Below are 21,820 nucleotides of genomic sequence, written 5' to 3' on the forward strand. Positions count from 1 at the left end.
ATTTTATACATATACATACATACAATACCAAGTATAAATATTGTATAACTGTGGATTTTTAAAAATCACTTACTACTACATGAAATTATTTTCCTCACTTATTCATATCCAATGGATTGATCTATCTGAATTTCTCCCCTTTCAATCAATTCTATAGAATGCTGTCAGAATGTTACTTCTGTTTATTAACCTTTTATAATATGAACTCTTTATAAAATAAAGCTCAATCTCTTCATTCAAATATTCATCAAGCATTCAAGTACCTGTATCACTTTGTCTTCAAGCTAGCTTTTCAAGATTATCCATAACTATTCTCCTAATTACTAACTTTCCAATTATAATCTAAAGGATTTAAGAGATTAGTAGTTTGTTGTGTGTGTATGTGTATATATATATATATATATATATATATATATATTAATTAAAGAGAGAAAAAAATGTTAGCATATATTAGTCCAATATTAAGCAAAGAATATTACCTAAAAGGAAAACAATCTTAAACAGTATAGCATTTTAATGTTTTTTAGTAAATAGTATAATGAGTAACAACACAAAGTGAAATACCTGAGTCTTCGTTTTTATACTTTTTGGAAGACAACGTCCAGGAGAAGCAGCTTTGACCTCATCTTTTAATTTGGTAATATTTTTTGTCAAAACCTCTAAAGTTTTCATTATTTCTGCTTTATCTTCAGACTTCATTGCTTTGTTTTTCTCCAGTTTTGAAATTAACATCTGCCAAATTTTTAAAAAGAGAAAACTTAAGATACTTTTTCCTTATATTATTCACAAAGCAAACACAGCAAAATATAAAGATAAATAACAGTTTTAGTTTACATATTCACAGCAAGGCTTACAACTACTTAAGATAACAAAGTAACAGATTTGGTGGTGCTATCTCAAGTCTTTTTTTTTTTTTTTAATTTTTTTATTTATTTATGATAGTCACAGAGAGAGAGAGAGAGAGGCAGAGACACAGGCAGAGGGAGAAGCAGGCTCCATGCACCGGGAGCCCGACGTGGGATTCGATCCCGGGTCCCAGGATCGCGCCCTGGGCCAAAGGCAGGCGCCAAACCGCTGCGCCACCCAGGGATCCCTCAAGTCTTAATCTTAGCATATTGAGAAGAATTACACAATGCCACTGGTCTCTCAGAACATAAGTTCAAAGCACACAACCATAAGAAATTCAATTTGACCACCAAAAAAGTTGTCAATTTGAAGTAGTATCAATAATTTTACTTTTCAATCCATTTGTGGGTATTCCTGCCTCTAAGTATTGCCACTCCAAACACAGTCTACAAACCAGAAAGAGACAGAGGAAGTTTTATGGTTCCCTTCACAGAATGACATCTTAAAAAATTAATTACTTTCTTTGTAATACGGAATATTACAGGGAATACCAACTGGCTTGCCTAAGAATGATATCCCCAAAATGGACAGGAAACAAAAGATAAACAAGGTAATATGGTGTGAAAGATAGCATGTATTATAGGTATGCTGATTCAAGGTGGTTTCAGTTTTTGGTGTAAAATACTGTAATTTCTCCTATAAAGGATATCCAAATTTAAATTAAAAACTTTAAGCGAAAATGTAGAAGTTTCTGTATTTTTCATTATTTTGAAATGTCATAATCTTTATTACTAGACATAATCAAAAACTGACACTATATGTCACAGAGTAACAATGTACAAAAGAAATACTGCAAACTACGTAAATAATTTTACATTTTCTAGCAGTCACATTAAAAAGATTAAAAAAAAAACCCAAACCAGTAAACTAATACTGTATTTTTTTAAAAGATTTTATTTATTTATTCATGAGAGACACAGAGAGAGAGGCAGAGACATAGGCAGAGGGAGAAGCAGGATCCTCCACAAGGAGCCTGATGTAGGACTTGATTTCAGATCCCAGGATCAGGACGGCACTCAAGCCGAAGGCAGACGCCCAACTGCTGAGCCTCCCAGGCATCCCACTAATACTGTATTGAACTCAGTATATCCAAAATTCTGTACTTTAACAAAAATTGAGATGTTTTACTTTTTTCCTTCATATTATGTCTGAAATCTGGTATGCATTTTATGGTATCCATAGAGCACATGACAATTTGGACTAAACATATTTCAAGTATTCAAAAGTTGGATGAAGCCATACTGGATAACACAAAACTAGAGGATCCCAAGCCAATTAAAGAAAGATACATATTTCAACATTGAGAAAAAGGTTCCAACTATCTGTTGACAAAGTACTGTGCAGCAACATATCTGGATAAACCTTATTTTCACTTCAAGTTGACCACTCTAGTTCCTTTAAACCACTCCAATCTTCAGTTCACCATTTAATGTATGTTCTTCATTCTCAATACATTAATCAACTGATAGATATCTTATGACTGATAAATATTTCAGTTTACCCTTCTCAATTACATAAAATATATTTCTTGGGACTAGCTAGTGTGAAATTAAATTTACTCAAAATTATAACACCCATAAATATATTTTGCCAAATCCAACTTTAACATTGTACCTTCTGTGTTTCAATGTGCTTTTCTAAAATTTCTTGTTTCCTTTTCCTTACATCTTGCTGCAGTTTCAGTGCCTCCTACAGAAAGATATCAAAAATATCATTAGAATATTTACTGTTTATTTTTCTAATAAACATACATTCCAGAGGAAAGAAATGGTAGTAGATGCAGAAGCCTGGCAACAATTAAATGTAAAGTTTTGCTTTTATGTATTAAGTTTCAAAGATCAATAAAGAGACGCTTTCATCCCCCTCAAAATTAATATTTACTGCTATACTATGAAAAATAAAAGTTTAGTGGCAGCCAACATACACTTTTTAGTTCTATTTTGTAACAAGTCTTGAAAAACCACATACATACAGAAAAGCTTTCCTACATGCACGTTTTGTAAACTACTAGCTGTATTTACCTGTTTTTTTTTCTGTGCTTCATTATTGTCAACTGCAGAGGTGGAAACAAGTAAGGTTTTCTGTGCAGCCTTCAAAGCAGCTGGATTATACACTGTTTTAGTTAGGCCAGTAGATGTAGACAACACCTACCAATACAAATTCAATTTCTCAAAAAAATGTATTAAGCATTCATGATTGCCTTTCTTTTCTATAATATTCAATTTTAAAACACCTTTGTCAAAATTCAGTACATTTAAATAAATGTGTTATATATACATATATATACACATATATATAAAACTAAATCATACTTAGTGATTTGAAGGGAAGAGTATGACTGAAGCATAAACTATAAAATAAAAAAAATTTAAATTAACAGCACATACTTATAGAAAAAAACATAAAAACTTGAAATCAGGAAAAAATATTGACATTACTGTATCACTGAGAAAATATTAATTGCTAAAAACATTTCCTTTATATTCCTAGGGACTAAAGCAAAAATTGTACACAAGAGCATGCCAAAGGAAGAAATGGGATACTGTCCCTCAAACAATTTAACATGATCATTTACAATTTATAGTTCCGAAAGTAACCTTAAGAACTTAAGAAACTGTTTTCTATCTCCTTTTCTTTGCTTGCATTGATCCCTGTTTTAAGTGACCTTCTTCCCTTAAACCCAGCTCACATTCAGCACCAGTCAAGACCTTCACAAAGCCCTCATCATCTATTTCTTCTACTCAGATTCTATGAAATTTTATTCCTACAGCTATTCAAACATTTAATAAAAACGACCTAGTGATATATTATTTATGCATCTCTCTCCCTATCTACATAGTAAAGCCAACAAAACCACGTCTTTCTTCTCCTTGTGCTTCTTCTAATAACTAAACCTTGTTACAAACTAATTACGAGACCCTGTGTAACTTTAACTACCTTTTTGGGCCTCAGTTTGTTCATCTATAAAATGAGAATGTTTAAGTTAATGGCATCTACTGTCCTTACAAACTCAAAAATTCATTCCATGAAGGTAAGGACTCTTTGCTTGGTTTACCGCTCTATCTTCAGTGTGTAGAACAGTGCCTATTTACATGTAGTAAATACTCAATGAACACTTTTCCACTAAATTAAACTGAAGTGATGATAGATTGTGGAGTGTCCAATCTACAAAAGGTCAATTTAAGGAAATAAAGATGTATAGGCTACCTTTTTTATTCTTCAAAAGAAAAAAGTTGTAGGTTCCATGGTGTGGTTAGTTACTGGTTCTTAAGAAAGAAGTCTAGAGATCCCTTAAGGGAAATCTATGAATGTTTTAATAACTAAACATGGAACCATATGTTGTGAACATGTAACTTTCTGGAGGAAAAAACAGTTTCCAAAGGTTAAGGGAGTTCATGACCTAAAAGAGGTTAAAAGAACTACATAAGCAGAAGATTATCAATGAGAAAAAGAGCCCTACTTTTTAGCTACTAAAATATAAACATCTGGGTCTATGAGAGAAGTAATAATCAGACCATATTTTCTAATCCTCTATCGCGAAGTTAGATTAGGGAACATCACAAAGATTAGACAACTCATCACTATTCTAAGTATTCAAAAATGTTTTAGCCTCCACGTAAAATAAAAACCTAGAATACTATTAATTATACTGGCTCCATACAATGCAATTGAGGTTTAAAAATAAAGGTTCTTTATAATACTTGATATGTATCAAATCTGACTGATAATTTTCTTCAATTACAAAAAGTAATACTCAGATATCACTTACAAATAATGAAATGGTTGCAGCATTCAATAAAATATGGAGTAAAAGTAAATATAGATTTACCCTGCAGTCTAACTTCAGTCACCATTCTCTGTAATACTAGAATAAAATTTCTTCCATGCTACCTTACCATACCACACAATGCTACACTACATGATCACACAAGGAAGAAGAGTAACTTTATAAAGAAACACAAGATAATGTGCTAAAGACAGTTTGAGTGTGTCATTAACTGTTGTTTTCATGAGGGTTCTATAAAAAGTTGTGACCAAAAAGATTACTATTACCAAAAAAGTTGGAAATAATATAAACCTATTTTCTAGTTTCAAAATGCTTATTACCATAAAAGCTGTGAGAAGGGCTGAAATAAAGAAACTCATGTAATTTGCTTAATCCGGTGTTTTTCCAATTTCAAAGTATACTTATTAACTTCTGATATCAGACTAAGAAGTGTTGATTCAAAGTGAATAAAACTATATGACTCCTAAAAGCATCCCACTTCTTTGTTTTATCCAGGAATCGACTCCTATGCAAACAGAACATCAACTAACATATTTCACTGAGCTCAAGACATCACTAGGAAACATATTATCATAATGTACCAGTACTAAAGACAAAAAGTTTGCCAATTATAAGGATGAACACCAATAAGATATAGCCTAATTTCAGAGGTGTCGAAAGGTGAAAATAAAATGTCTTAGAAACAATAAACTGTATGAACCCAAATACTGCCCACTATTTGAATATATTTGGTTCCAGAGTTTAGATACTGAAAGTATGAATAGAAAGGGATATCTGTATTTTCAAAAGGATAGAATTGTGATAATAGAGAAGAAAATCTGTTAAAAATGAAACCAGAGGGAGGAAATGACAAGTCAACACAGAAGATGTTACGACTCTTAAGAACAAAATCAAAGCATGGGTGGTGGTCTTTCAAACAAGCACATTTTCTCTATTTTCCAAATGGATTTCTGCATGTGCTGTATTTTTACATATTGACCTTACTGCATTGACCTATTAATCACAAAGGATGGTGAATTCTTTCAGATTTTTCACATATAGTATCATACCATCTGTGAGTAAATAAAAGTTTTGTTTCCTTTTTTGTCATCTTTTTATCATTTATTTCACTTTCTTGCCTTACTATACTGGTTAGGCCCTATGCTTAAATAAAATAGTAATGAGAGTGGACATTCTTTCTCGTTCCTGATCTCAAGAGGGAAAGCATTCAATATTTCACCATCCAGTATGTTAGCTACAGAGATTTTATGCAGATTATTAACTTTATCAAATTAAGGAATTTTCTATTCCTATTTTGTACATTACTTACGGTGACTAAGTGATACATTTTATCATATGTTTTTTATACTGAAATAATCATAAGAGGTTCTTCCCACCCTTCTCCCCCTTATTCTGTTAATGTGGTGAATTAAGCTGATTTTCAAATGTTAACTCCATCTTGGATTTCTAGAATAAATTCTACCTGGCCAACATGTATTATCTTTTTTCATATCACTGAAATTTGCTAATATTTAGCTTAGGATTTTTATGTGTACATTCATGAGCTATTGGCTTGTAATTTTCCTTTTCTGTAATATACATGTCAGGTGTGGTGTCAAAGGTCTGCTAAATTCAAAAGGTGAGCTATAAAGTATCAAATATGCTGTTATTAAAATGTGCATCACTACCACCTCTCACTTTCCAAGACAAAAGCCAGTTTCCTAACAAGACAGAAGTTATAATCCATTAACATCTCTTTATCTTATTTCCTTTTTTTATTTTTATTTATTTTTATTTTTTTTTTATTTATGATAGTCACAGAGAGAGAGAGAGGCAGAGACACAGGCAGAGGGAGAAGCAGGCTCCATGCACCGGGAGCCCGACGTGGGACTCGATCCCGGGTCTCCAGGATCGCGCCCTGGGCCAAAGGCAGGCGCCAAACCACTGCGCCACCCAGGGATCCCTATCTTATTTCCTATGTAAAATATTACCAGCCATAACTACTATTAGTTCTTGTAAAGAAAGAGAAAAACAGATTTTTCTCATGGATAAGAATGGAAGGCAAAAAATAAGTATTTTGTAAAAATTATTTAAAAAAAAACTTAGTTCCCATAAAATTTAGCATAGCAAGTAATTTTTAGAAATCATATTTCTCCATAAGAAAAACAATCATGGTAATAATTCTGACTAAATAATCCAGGTAATAATCCTGAGGGAGAGCAATGCATTAAAAAAAAATCAAGAGTAATCAATAACAGTTATGAAAGGAAACTGATAAATTTCCTTAACTGTCATATTTAAAGTAGAAAAGGTATACAACAAATGAAATTTCAAAGTCAAAGGGTTACTTAATTGATTGCATTTTATTGTTAAGGAAAGAGAGTAAGATTTGTTTAGTATTATACATGTCAGCTGCTAAAACAACAGCTGACGTCTCCAAATGACCTGCAACATTACCTCAGTACACCACACAATTTCTCTTCTGAAAGTTCCACAGTACATATGCTAACATATCATAATGCAAAGTGACCAAGATATATATTTTTAGATTAAAAAAAAAGAGAGAGAGAGAGGGAAAGAAACTATTAAGGCACAATAACATCCTGTGTAACAAAAGTCTAATACACCTGAAACTGATATGACAATCAAACATTAAATATTCAAGTGATTAATCACTTCGCCTTCTTATCCTTTAAGAAGGATCTTAGGAAAGTAAGATGGTACCAACAGTTGCCACCATTATTCTTGATAAATCACTCTATCTTGAAAGGTACTCAGGTCTCATTTTGCTGATCACTCTTTCCAATGAATTATCAGCAATACCTTAAGTATCAATTTAGCAGTACCAATTAGATTTTAGGTTTCCTCTCAATCCTCTCACAAAAATGGACTTTTAGGATAAAGAAGAATCACTAAAGGATTTACTCAGTGTTGTTCATAGGAAGGGGAAAATTTTTACATTTGTAAACTTCTTGCTTTAATGACAATAGAAAATACTGTATATATACTACTTTTGAGTATTTCCCAGCCTTCAATTTGATGATGGGAAATATTCTGCTATCCTTCCTAAGACTTCTCTGAATCACTAACCTCTAAGGATTCTTCAGCAAAAACCCCTATAGACTTGGGGACCAGGAACAATCAAGAATAAGCAAAAATAAAATGCTATTCTATAAACAGGTTCACTGAAGATGATTGAAAGTTATACACTTAAAAATAACTACTTTCCTTAAAAGATTCTTTTCATTATTTACAGAATTTTTTTTTCATAAACAGCCCACTACCATCAGTGATTTTTCAGTTAGTGGTAACTGTATTAGTCAATGTATACTATCAATTCCAAATCTGTATCCCTTTTATCCTAAAGCTATATAAAACATACTAAAATCAATAAAAACAGAAGCAAACAGACCAGAAAAATTCTGTAAAAGCTGTAATTAATACATGTCAATTTCAGATTCTAAATCTTGACATTAACAGAGGTTAAGCATAAAGTTTTTAGACCTCTGCAGAATTGGTCAGTACTACTACACAAAGTGTAACAGACTTTTTTATTTACTTTATTCCTTTGTTACTCATTATCAAGAACCTAATAAATATTTAGACACTGCTAAATTCAGTAGCATATACCAAGACATAGACAAATTCAGAGAAAAAAAGGGAGGCATCATATGGAAAACATTTGAAGATTTTAGAGAATAGGATAAAGAGATTTTTTAACCTTTAAAAGAATGACTAGAATTCACTTGGAAGAAAATGCACTCCAGGGAAATCACCACCAAAATAAGGGGGGGGGGGGCAGGAAAGAGGAAGGAGCAAGGAGCAAAAAAGGGCTTGCAAAGGAAGAAAGGACTAAAGTGGAGGTATATGCCCCATATAACCGAAGTATGATGAGCTATGAATCAAATACTTATTCAACTGGTGAAATGAAAGTTTCTGCAAGAAGTTAACATTAATATAACTCTGAGGGTAGGATGGTGGTAGTATAAACTACAAGAAGGGCATACAGCTAGGACACTGTATCCGGAGGCCAGGAAACTGAAGGTGGTAGAGACAGAGAAGTAAATGACAAACACAAGTAAATGATTCTCAGGCATTCAGACTGAACAACTTGGAATATGTGGTAGTATAACTTCCAGAAGTGGTGAAGAGGAGAATTTATACGGGAAATTATTTTTTAAGCACATTTGCCCTGAAGTAATGTTGAGGTGCCTAAGATAAAAATTCGAAATGCAGAATGAGATTCAGACTCAAATTTCTAGAATTGCCTTAGTTTAACATGGTAAATAAGGAAAAGAAAATACTGAAGAACCAGTGGAAAGAAGTTAGCCATCTCATGGGATGCTCTATGTAATATATGGAGTCAACTTCTTACGTAATCTTAATAATGGAAAGAGCCATGGATGTGAAACAGGAGACACATTCAGTCCTGACTCAGTAATTCCTAGTTCATCTACTTGGGCCTTACCTTCCTTTTAAGGTGAGGACATAGAAATGAGAAAAATTACCCAATTCTATTTTGTGATTCTACATACCTCAAGTAAGACTAAAGCCCAAAGCATTCACTCATACCTAAATAGAAAAAAATAAATAACACATCTATACAGAACTATAAGATCCATGAATGGTCTTAATTTTCCCAGTTGTTTAAAAGAAGAAATGACAAAGGACAATTGTCAGATTATGTACAATAGCTGTTAGTAATAAAAAACTTACATTATCCTTTCTAATTAAAAAATACTTTTAAATGAATCATTTTATTTAATCCTCACAAAATCCTCGGAGCAACACAAATTTACAATCATTTTACCAAGGAGGAAAAAGAATCAGAAAGGTTAAGTTAAGAGCACTGGCCAGTATCATGCAGTTAGTAAGTAAGAAGCCAGAATTCAAACTCAGGGAAAATTCCTAATTTGTGGCCTTTTCCATTAGGCTGTCACAGAATTTTCAAATTAAAATGCACAGTATCTCCAAAGAAAATATAGTAAATGAAAGAGAAAACAAAAGAAGGAAGCACATGGACATATAGTGAGAGGCAAATATTAAAATGCTGATGCAAAAAGTAAAAAAAGGTAGGCGAATATTTTTTTCAGCAAATGGGGGGAAAGCAAAAAGGTAGGAATAAGAGATACAGATACTATTAAGAAGCAAGAGTTTGGAACTATGAAAAAAATTAAAAAATTAAGATGCCACCTGAAAACATTTATGAAGCCAAGACAAACACATCATGCTATTCTTCTTACCTTTTCAGTTGCTGAAACAGATGGCTTTGATACAAAACCCAACCTGTCCTTCACAGATAACTTAGTTACATTCTAAAAAAATTAAAATGGACATATTCAGTGTTTCCCCAAACATACAGGTCTGTTGGGATTTTGAACATTCTGATTCTACTAATACATACTGACTCATTAAGTATACTGATGTTAATCACACAAACTTAAGGCCTTTTTCAAAGAGACAGAAAGAAAATGTGTGTGGAAAACAAACAATATGCAGTATTAATCATAAAAAATTATGATGTAAAGTAAGGTTTGAACTAGGTATTACTAAAATCCCCTCCACTGATATAGAATCATTAATTCTCAGAATCCTATGACAAGTACTAAACATTATAAATATTAGGTTTGAGTAATTAAAATATGCCTGATTCTTGAGCTTAAAAATAAAAGCCATTCTTTCCTAAAGTACGTTTGTTTTTATAGCCAAATACAACTATCTGGTCATAATCTAAGATCATAGGACTAGGAATTATTATTATGGGGTTTTTATTTTAGTAACTAAGAATTTATCAATTTCCATTCTGCATGTTTTCATAGACTCTGATTATCTTACTCTTCAGGAATTATCTAAGAAGACTATTTTAATAAAGTAGCTTTCTAACTACATCCTAACGCTACTTTAGGCAGCAAATGCTGAAACATCTAGACACAAAAGAAAGCTGTTTCAGAGACTGAGGGTGGAGAAACAAGAAACTGCCACTCAAGTGTGGAAGGCAGTGGGAATGATATGTGGAAAAGAGAATCTGAAAGTCAGGAATAAGTGATGCAAAGTTCTAAGAGCTGCATAAGTAACTTGAAACAGTATATCAAGCACACTAAAACCTGATGGCTTAAGCCTTTCCTTCCCAAAAGCTTTCAGTGCAGTCTACTCCATCATTTTTTTCTGGAATAGAATTTCTAGTTAAGTAAAAGATGATGGGGAAAAAATAAGACTTAGTGTACTGAACTTCCTTTTTCATGCAGTTTTACTTGAAAATACCTCCTCCACAAAAAGAAAGGGAACTCAAGTATTAACTAAAAAGAAGAATTTAAAATTCGAATCCTATAGGAAAAGCAGAATGTGAAAATGTTATGGTAACGGAAAAAAGAAAATTTACAGGTGGAGTTCATCTATGTGTAGACTATGATACTTCTGTATGAAATATATACAATTAACTATAATTCAAATCACATGGGAAACTAATTTACTGAGAACCTGTTACATGACAGACACAATGATAAGACTTTTCATTTACCTGAGGAAGGTCTGAACTGGCACTCTGGGCTTCCGCTGGTTCAATAGTATTTGAAGGTACTGGACCCAACCGCTCTTTCACTGACTGCTTCACCACAGGCAAAATGGGCTGCTGGACTAAGGGCTGCATTACCTCAGAACAAGAAAAAAATGTTAAACGAGAGGATTAGTTCATGGACATGTAAAGTAACCTTTGTTATATGTTATTAAATTGCCCATGCAGAGGTTTAAAAGCTCAGCTTATAATAAAAACCTGTTTTCCAAATTCCTTCACACACATATGTATCGATGTTTTTCTTTGCATAAATTAACTTATTTATAAAGTAAATAATGAACAGGAGAAAATTCAATCAAGAAACAAACTGCCTGAAACTCTCCTATAGGCAACTGATCTAACATTACATAGTGATGGACTCAGTGATTGAAGGGGAGAAAGAGAGAAGGAGGGAGGGAGAGAGGAAGGGAAGGATTTCCAAGATGAACACACGATCTGAGTTTCTAGAATGTGTTGAGCTACCACATACTGAATGTCTTCTATCTACCAGGGACTTTTCTATGTGCTTTACATCTTATCAGCCTCTAACTGCCTAGGGATTAACTTCACAATAAAATGAGAGAACAGGTTAGAGACATTAAATAACTTCCCTTCAGTCTTTACAGTTAACAGAAGTAGAACCAGAATCTCAACTCAAGTCTACCTGACTGTAGTACTTTTGCTCTTAAACACTATGCTAACAGCTTCTAAGAAAAGCATTGAATTTCACCCAAATCTCCCTCTTACCTTTGGAGAAGTAGTTTGTAACTGCTGGGTACTTCCTTCTCTATGCCAATAAACCTTAATAAAGCGATTGTTTAGTACTGCTTCTGTACTTGATATTGCTTTCTTTGCTTCTTCATATGTTGCAAATTGGATAAGGGCACCTTCAGGATCACCATTATAAGCAACCTAACATTTAAAATATCATGAACAATAAATTCCAAAAGAATCCATTGTTTCATCCAGTAAAATTCCTCAAGAGATAAAACTCTGTTCCTTCCAGTAATATTCTCTTTACCTTTTTGTATATCTAGATTATTTACCGTAGTTTCCTTTCACTCCAGAAGAAATGTTAATAACTAAGGACTGTTCAAATAGAACAAAGGGCCTCCTCTATATAATACTTTGTAAAGAATGCTCATTGCACAAATGTTATATGCAAGCATCCATAATGTTTCACCTTTTACCCCAATATTAATACTGAGAAATAATCCCTGTATTAGTGAGAGATGTGGCCAATACCCAGCTTCAAGAGAAACCAGTGAACTACTTTAAAAGGGGACTTTCAAACTAAAAATTACAGAACAATCCATTTGTAAAAATTCCCAAATTTGTAATTCTCAAAAAAAATATTTCTAAGAGTATGAGAAAGTTAAACTTTCTCTTAAAGAGGGGAAGAAAGGATCTACATAAAGCAATCACATTTTACACATAAGGAAATGAGATTCAGAGCATTTGAGTTTGCGGACCCATTCAAAATAATACATAGCAGATCCACTTCAAATTTCCTCTCTCAATAATAGCAGTGTTTTCTAAAGTGTGGTATGAGCCATTGGTAGTGAAGCAATACAAAATAGGATTAAGAGCAGAGACTCTAAATCAAACTGCATGGCTCAAACCTTAACTGCTACTCTCATGGAAGACCAGGAGCAAGTTACTTAACCTTTCTGTGACTTTTGCCTCTTCAAAAATGGGACAATACCCACTCTGTAGTGTTAGCGAAATAATGATTCATACAGAGTATAAAGTATTCAATATTCACTTAAAAGGATGATGATTTTAGGTAGCATTTCAATAATCATATATTTACGGGAATTTAAAACATCAATTTCACCCATATATTTAATTAGGATAAAGTTAAAGAATTATTTTAAAAGATTTTATTTATTTATTCATGAGTGACAGAGAGGCAGAGACATAGGCAGAGGGAGAAACAGGCTTCCTGTAAGGAAGCCTGATACGGAACTCGATCCCAGGACCCCAAGTTCACACCCTGAGCCAAAGGCAGACACTCAACCACTGAGTCACCCAGGCACCCCAAGGTAACGATTTTTTTAACTGATTTTTTAAAACACATATTTTATAAATAATAATATAGGTAGCATGCAAATATAGCAAATGGCCCAGTAAAAGGAGGAGAAGGTATTAACCTCGATAGTAATTGAGAAATGCAAACTGAAACAACAGTAAAATACCATGTTTTGCTCCTCAGTTTTGAAATTTTTTCTAAATTTAATTTTACCAGGGCAATTAAACTGTATGAAGAAAAGAATATTCTGAAAGCTTTTCTCTGTCTACATCTAAATGGTAGATAAAATTGAATTGCTATAAAAAGATATTCAGAGATATTCAAGATTTTGTAACTATGGGGGAATATGTATACCATAGACCCATATATTTTTTTAATATATATATATATATATACTTTGTGTGTACTAATGGATTGATAAGTAGACACAGAAATACAAGAAATCTGTAATAATACATGATATATTGTTAACAATAATAAAACTATGGGGATATATGGAGAGAGGAACAAAGAGGACACAAAAAGCTGGAAGAGGAAATATTTCCTTTAAATTCTGTTTAAATTTCTATTGCTCCACATCAAGCAAGCATGCATTTTCTCATGTTCCTTTTATAATATTATTTTTTAAATGTCAAGGAAGCAAAAATATCCAAATAATAATTATTATTTAATCATCAGGTTATCGGAAATAATTATTTTAGGTGAAAAGAACATACGAACTGGCTAAAAAAATTTCAAAATTATTTCAACATTTTTGACATATCATATAATATAAACAATACTAAATAACCTCAGAAGTTACATATGTCCAAGACAAAATCTAATTTTAGGTGAAGTTATATACAATTATACTGATATTTAATCTTTAAGGATGTTCAAAAGTGATAGAGGAAAAAGTACATGTTTAAATTAATTAAGGATTACATAGTTTTTGGGCCCCAAAAGTATCTGTTAAGTGCTTCCCAATATATGGGCAGCAAAAACAACCTGACTGAAGCATTGTGCTGTAATGCTTCAGAGAAACTGAGGAAATGAACACTACTATAAGATTAGATTTTTTTTAGCCTGATTATGTAAAGTTTGCTATAATTTTATAACTTCTACTAGGTAGAAAGTATGTAATAATCTGATCAATCAAAACTCCTGCCTTTTGAAAGCAAAAAAACTTATTAAGAAATCACACGTCGTTTCAAAAATATAGTTTCATTTCATTTCCAATTTTCCTAATTTAGAATGTCACCAAATTTTCCATATTCTTCTATAAAAGTTTTTTCTCACTACATTAAATTCCCTCCCTAAATAATTAAGCAAAGATGAGATAATTATTTCATAGCTCTTACCTGTAAGTTAACCAAGGTTCCAAATCGACTAAAGTGTTCATTAAGTTTGCTGATATTATTTAATTCTGGAGGAACTTTTCTAAGTTCAAGTTTGGTATTTTCATTTCCAAACTGAACCTTTTTCTGGAAGCCTGGGCTGTTTGTTCTATTAAAATTTGGCCTGTAACAAAGATCAAGCTGATTAATACACTCATTTATAAATCCTGACCCCTATAAAGTACAAATTAATAAAGTTTTACAATTTAAGTTCATTTTTTTTTCAAAACTAAAACTACTGGTTGATAAAGAAAATTTAAATTTTCTTCCAAAATCTGAAATTTCCAAATTCGTACTATACATATCTTTCATAGAAAGTAACTGAGAAGGGTTCTACGTCATTTATTACACTGCACTTCAAATCCAGGCCTACTTTAGCAGGAAAGGTTCAGTGCCCTCTTTCAGGAAATTTGCGTATATAATTTTTAACGTACCTCTATATAATTTTTGTTGCACTTCTACAAAAGCTAGCTTACTGAAATGTATCCTCTTCTAAAACACGGATTAAAAACAAAGTAGAACCGTCTCAAACACTTTCCAACTTAAAAAAAAAAAAGTCAGAACTATAAACCATACTTTTGGCACTTGAAAAAAGGACAAAACAGACAGGTTACACTGCTTGCCTTAGATAACAGAATTACAGGTAGAGCCAGAACTAGATATTATCAATTATTAAATGTTAAAGCTCTGACCCTCTCCCTTAACTTGCAAATTTATAAGAGAATCATCACATACACCCCAACATTCCGATTCCTTACCCCTTTCTCTGAAGCCCTTCCCTGACAACTTTAGTGTGTCTATCCAGCCTCCCCTGCTCCCCAAAAGATCACTTTCTAGTTCTTAATAGGACTTGCCACATGCTAAAGCCTTCTCCTAAGCCTGACCCAACTTCCTTCCCTAATAAAGGGCTCATGACCATCCTTTATACAGGTAATTTTCAGTGACATCTCTAAGTGTTTTCTTAGAGGAGGGGTAAGGTAGAAAGAGGAAAAATTGTGTCCTTCACTACCATTTCTATATGAAAATGCCTTCTAAGTACCAACTAACTTAAAAATATTTTAGAAATCAGTGTACACAATGAGACTGCCTACAGAACAGAATTATATAAGGCTCATTTTGAAAGAGAATATTCTGCCATAACAATATCCCAATATCCTAAAAATCACTGCACAATAAAATTCCTCAATTTTCCCTGCCAGCTTACTTATCAAACCAGGTCTTCTTTGTAGGAGCTCCAGGCTCCCCGGAACCAATGGTTCTTTTCCTTGATTCTGAATCCACTACTATCCTCATACTGCTTTTATTAGGTGGCTTTTCTATTTGAAAAGAAAAGAGAGCACAAATTAATATTTTCTGTTTATCACAGCTACTTCCTTAAATGCATACTGAAAACAAAGTTCTAGCTTTTTTGCCCAAGTGTGCATCTTTAGAAGAAATAGAAATAGATGTAGATTCAAATATAATAATCTAAGGGATTTTTAACTATTCTGAATTCATTTCATATCTACAATGTCTAAAGACAATAATTCTTACATGTCAAATTAAAATATGACTGCAGATTGCTTCTTTTGGGGGCGGGGTGAGGGGTGGTGGCGGCAGCGATAAAATCCATATCACTGTTTCCATTTGCCATCACCCTCACCATAAATAAATAAATGTACAAACAAATAACAAACAAACCATCTTGAGGCTCTGAATTCATAGTTTTGAAATCAAATGAGCAATCTAAATTTAACATTTATTCAAGTTTTAATTTATTCAAAATTTAACATTAATCCAGTGACCTTTAAGAATTGAAAACTTAAAAAAAAGAAGAATTGATAGAGTTGTGATTGAAGCTGCCTATTTAAATACCAACACAATAACACAAAGCATACCTGATTTAAAAAGGCATGTAAGACTGAAAAGCAGTGCAAAGGAGCTATATATATTTGCTACTTTCAACATTTTACATTTGCTTAATTGGAATGTGACAAACATAGGTATATTTCACCTGTTTTTCCAAAACGACACTAAAGCTTAAAACACGAAAACCTTAATCCGCAACTTTAAAATCCTTTTTTAAAAGATAGATAAATAGATTATATATCAAAATAACTTAGGGTGTTTCAGCACAAGCTCTCTCATGGATGGCTACGACTCTGATCTCCACGCAGGAAATCTCATCAATCTCTACCGCAAATGAACTCTGTTCTATGAATCAGTCCTCAATTTCTAACTTGTTGGTTTTCTCTGGCCATCTGGGTCTGGAAATCCTACAAGTTTCTGAAAACTAACTACAGTATATACAAGGTACAAATTATCTTCATATCAAATGTACTTTTTAAATCTTTCTTAAGCATTTCTGTTAACAAAACTACTGTGTGATTTCTGACATTGCCCACATCCTTTCAATTCAGCTTGCATTTATTTCCTCTTATTCTCGCTGAGACAACCTTGGTACAAACTTGCATTACTGTTCACCTAGTCTACTGTACTAACTGGATTTCTGCTTCTGGTCTCCTTCCAGCAACTTTCCCTGTATAAAGAACTAGCAAAATCCGTGCCCCAGAGCTCTGCTGCTTTCCTTCATCTTCAACCTCTTCCTCTAAACTAGCACTTCCTATCTACATTGAAGCAAGCTCAAATTACCCCATTTCTAATGGAAACCTCATAACACTACTTTCCCTCCAGCTACAGCTCTCCCTCCGCCTCACAGCTATTTCCTAAGAGATGTCTACACTTGCTAACTTGCTTCCCTAACACTCATTCAACTTCTCTTCCAAAAATTGGCAGCTGCTGTCATTACTGCACTTAACTTGCTCTTCCTAAATTTGCTGATGCCCTAACTTGTTGCTTAACCTTATAAATACATCTCAGTCCTTCTCTTACTTGACCTCTTGAGGATTAAATGCTTTCTCTCCTATCTCCTCTTGATTTTCAGGACTCCCCACTCCCTGCTTTTGTTTCTGCCTTTTTTATTTCGTTTTCTCAGTGCCCTATGTAAGCTCCCCCTTCTCTGCCCACTGCTTCAAATACTGTCATTCTCCAAGTTACTTACTTGGACTTTCCAGTTTTGCTCTACACAATTACCCTAAGACATCTATCACTGTGGCTTCATTCAACATTTTTGGTGATTCTCAAAGGGAAGGAGAGTGGATCAGAAACACATTAATAGGACTTTCAAAACCTTGCAGATTTGGACATGCCTCTTTCCATCTCCCTGTACCTCCCACAAATACAAATGACACAGAAGATTAAGAACCACTGTTCTACATGCTTATGATTAGAAATCTGTATTTTCTAAACCAACTATCTCTTAAAGACCTGACTTCCAGATCCTATTTCTGAATGGACATTTCTCTTCAAATGCCCCAGGACACAACAAATTAAACACTTCTCAAACTAAATTCATTTTCTTACCAAACCTGTTCTTCCTCTCAAATAATGATATTATCAGCTGCCCAGTTATCCAGAACAGAAACCTGGTATCTTTAATTTCATTCTCTCCATTTCACCCATTCTAAGTCCCACAATCCAATAATGTCGTCAATTCTTTCTATTCATTTTAAAGCTTTCAATTCCCATTTTTAGTACACACGATCAACTCTTTTTCTAGAATTCTTCAAATGCCCTTAAATGGTCTCTCACCTCCCTCCACTTATCTTCTCCTTCTGTTTCAGTCATAAAAGTTCTTTCAGTTACTCAAAAGTATTATGGAATGTAAGTGCTTCATCTACCTCCTTTTTCTGGCTAACTCTGACTTATCCTATATCTCCATAGCAAATCAAGTAGAAATATCCAGTCTCTAACACCGGTGATGTTCAGAGTGCAAATTGGCAGTTTCTTTGCCCAACTGGTATCCTCACAGGATCAATTCTGCAATAGAATTTGTGGCCTTACTCCTGCCTCCCATGGCTGGTTCACTGGTTTTCTTGAAGCTTTTGAGCTATCAAATATCCTTTTTAACTTTACAAGTTCTTTATCTGAAGGTTCACTAAGAAAGGCAGTGATATGTTTTTCCTCCAGTCATTGTGTTTTTTCCAACTCATCTATATTCTCTCACTCAGATTCTTTCATTGTTATTTATTTAAAGAGTGTTAAAAACAGAAGCAAATTCCCCTTGGTATACAATTAGCGAATGTGTCTATTAACAATATATACTGAGTCCTCCCTCCCCCCAGTGTCCTTTTAATGAATTGTTTTTAATGCTTAAAATTTTCAGCACTGGTTTTGTTGACAATAAATGGAAAACCACTTAGTTCTTATTCCTACCTATATCTAGTCAAGGAACATCTATCAAATTCCCTACCTCTTTAGAAATCTGGAAAGAACAACTCTCATTTGGTTGCTCTTATTAATTCTAAGGTATCAATGGGCCTAAATTTTTTCATTTGTTTAATAGTGATAATTCCCCATCAAGTTTAAATTACAAAACATAACAATATAATTATCACATAAGTCTATGACAAATTTAAATTAAGACCATCATCTACAGACTATAAGAAATGTATACTAATTATAAAATAAATAATATTAAAAGCTTTTAATTACGTATCTATCTCCATTCAGGACAATAAGTTTCAAAACAAATGGGCAAAAGATGAAAATATTTTGGGGGGAGGAAGAATGAAAAAAGAGAAGAAAATAGAAGTATAGGTATTACTCAATTTAAATAGGTTGCTAAATCAGTTCTGTGGTAATAAAAACAATGTTAGTAGTGGAGAATATATTCCTAGGCAGGCCACAAAAATACTATATAATGTATATGAAGTACTAAAATAATCATTATATACCATGATTCTATTGGAAAAGGCATTCAAATTTCTAACCATACATACTAGACATTTCTCTCTCAATAGGCCCACTTCCTCTAACTTGTAACTACACATATATGGAGGTGAAATTACCATAACCGCAACTTCTACATGGTAAGATTTATATGCAAGGAGTATAATCCCTCTTCCTTTTCATGATCATCAACAAAAAAGTTTGCCAGGCATTGGAATGAGCTAATAAATACTAATCTGTAGCAGCATTTATTTTTCCACTCCTAAGCAGCAAGGTAAGAAAGAGATGACTTCATATGGGAGGTTCCAGTAAAAGCAAACAGTATTGGTATGATGAAAAGAAAGGTGCTAAATAGTGACCCAAAGAAGGGGTTTTCTCTGAACTAGTCAGGAGAGACTTGGGAGATAAAGAGCCACAATCTTAAGGGGCTTACAATTTTCATTTATAAGCAATCTTATATCCCGTACATAAAACCGTTAAAAAAATCTTTTTCTCCTGCTGTCATTAATGATAGCTATTAGAATTCCTCAATGAGAATTTAAGGTGAGGGAAAGGTGGCATCCACATGAAATGCTTTCCTTTGATCTCAGACGATATAAATTAAGTTGGGTATAAATTACAATGTTCCTCACATCCCTATTACAAAAAGTTCTCTGAACACTCAAGTTAGATGCAGAATTTAATAATTTCAATGAACAAATTTAAAAAAATGAAAAGTGTAAGTAATCACAAATTCACTAAACCATATTAGGTATTGACTTATTTAACAAGTTAGGACTCTTATTCATGACTGATGAGGCATAACTTTTTTTTTGACTAGGAAAAAAGACAACAAGGCAAGACTATAAAGAAAATGGGATTTATTTATTTATTATTATTATTTTTGAAAATGGGATTTAAAAGTTAGCTGAAGTAGTTAAGGGAAAAAATATATTTTATTGGCCTACATAATATTTTCCATTATGGCTGATAATCCCTCACTTCCTGATACATGTAGCAAATGTTCCCTCTTTCAAATTAATGTGAACTCTCTCCCTCCTCTGAACCTTCATATCAGTTTGCACCTCCAGTACAGCAGTTTTGTTGCCCCAGCTTTTAAGTTTATCATCTAAACTCTTATTTAGAAATTTTATTAAAAAGCTTGTCTCCTCTAAGAAAATTTTAAAAACTAAGAAGTCACTACCTAAAAACAGAATTCCTTTTCCTTAAAATATTATAAGCAAACCAGTATCAAATTCTTACATGTAAAATACATATCAAGCACAAGTTTGTAAGACTAATTTCATTATCCAATGTAAAAAAAAAATCTATCTTTGGGAATTAAAGCCAGTTTCAATTAAGACTGCAAATGATAGGGGTACCTGGGTGGCACTCTTGAGTTTGGCTCAGGTTATGATCTCAGGGTCCTGAGATCAAGCCCTGTGCCATGCTCCTCACTGAGCCTGCTTAAGATTCTCTCCCCCCCGCCCCTGCCATTCTCCCTCCAAATAAATAAATCTTAAAAAAAAAAAAAAAAAGACTGCAAACCACAGAAAATTCCCCAAAAAAAGCTAACTTAGAAAATATATACTTTCAGGAAATTTCTTTCCCCCTGGATAATAGGATAAAGTGTCACCAGTGACACAAATAGAGAACCACATATTACCTTTTCTCTTAAGAATCAAAGGATCAGAGGATTGCACTTAATCACCATCCCTTACTCAACCCCAATAAGCTGCAAGACCATATTATGTTTTGCCACTCTTGATATGAAAATAAGATTAATCATAGTACCTCTAGGTGGCAAATCCATATCCCCTGACGTTAGTCCTATCAAGTTAGGCCTCTGTGCGTGCACTCTGTGTCTATACATAGGTCTGGAAGTGTTTGTTATGCTTGGGGCTTCAGGATTGTAGCCATCTGTGTCATATGTATCTGGTAATACAAAAACTGTAATTAAAAAACAATTATAAAACGCCACTTGGTAATTTTTTTATATTGATGATAAAAAAAAATAAATTATATAACATTACTAATACATAGCTAACATACTATATATATCACAAAGAAAATTTAGTTTCATAAAAACAAAAAGGTTAAATAGAAATATAACTTAGTCTTTTAAAAATCATAACTGAGGACTTACATTTAATATACATTCATCATGTCTATATTTTATTCTGTATGATTTAAGTAAGAAAAATAAATGTAATAGAGCTAGTCACTCTCCAGATGTTTTTAAATTCCTATCTAAAACTCTGCTCTAGGCATGTCTGGGTGGCTCGGTGGTTGAGTGTCTGCCTTCGGCTCAGGGAGTAATCCCGGAGTCCTGGGATCAAGTCCTGCATTGGGCTTCCTGCAGGGAGCCTGCTTCTCCCTCTGCCTATGTCATATTCTCTCTCTCTCTCTCTCTGTCTCTCATTAATACATAAAATCTTTAA

At 33.2% G+C, this 21,820-nt stretch overlaps 1 protein-coding gene across 15 annotated transcripts in view; it reads right to left on the minus strand.

Moving 5' to 3' along the window:
- The window catches only part of RBM26 (RNA binding motif protein 26), an 83,709-nt gene that overhangs the window by 23,474 nt on the left and 38,415 nt on the right, over positions 1-21,820 (minus strand). For 7 of the 15 annotated variants that reach the window (XM_055335731.1, XM_055335734.1, XM_055335727.1 and 4 more), the window contains exons 9-17: positions 21,174-21,329; positions 15,835-15,946; positions 14,595-14,754; positions 11,970-12,134; positions 11,190-11,321; positions 9,916-9,987; positions 2,928-3,053; positions 2,521-2,595; positions 565-732 (exon numbers count right to left, since the gene is read on the minus strand). In XM_055335731.1, coding sequence (XP_055191706.1) covers positions 565-732; positions 2,521-2,595; positions 2,928-3,053; positions 9,916-9,987; positions 11,190-11,321; positions 11,970-12,134; positions 14,595-14,754; positions 15,835-15,946; positions 21,174-21,329 — 1,166 coding nt within the window. The remainder of the gene's footprint in view (positions 1-564; positions 733-2,520; positions 2,596-2,927; positions 3,054-9,915; positions 9,988-11,189; positions 11,322-11,969; positions 12,135-14,594; positions 14,755-15,834; positions 15,947-21,173; positions 21,330-21,820) is intronic. The other 8 variants (XM_055335733.1, XM_055335730.1, XM_055335732.1 and 5 more) reach the window with 5 other exon arrangements.

Source organism: Nyctereutes procyonoides, unplaced genomic scaffold, assembly GCF_905146905.1.
Source record: "Nyctereutes procyonoides isolate TBG_1078 unplaced genomic scaffold, NYPRO_anot_genome, whole genome shotgun sequence".
NCBI classification, from domain to species: Eukaryota; Metazoa; Chordata; class Mammalia; order Carnivora; family Canidae; genus Nyctereutes; species Nyctereutes procyonoides.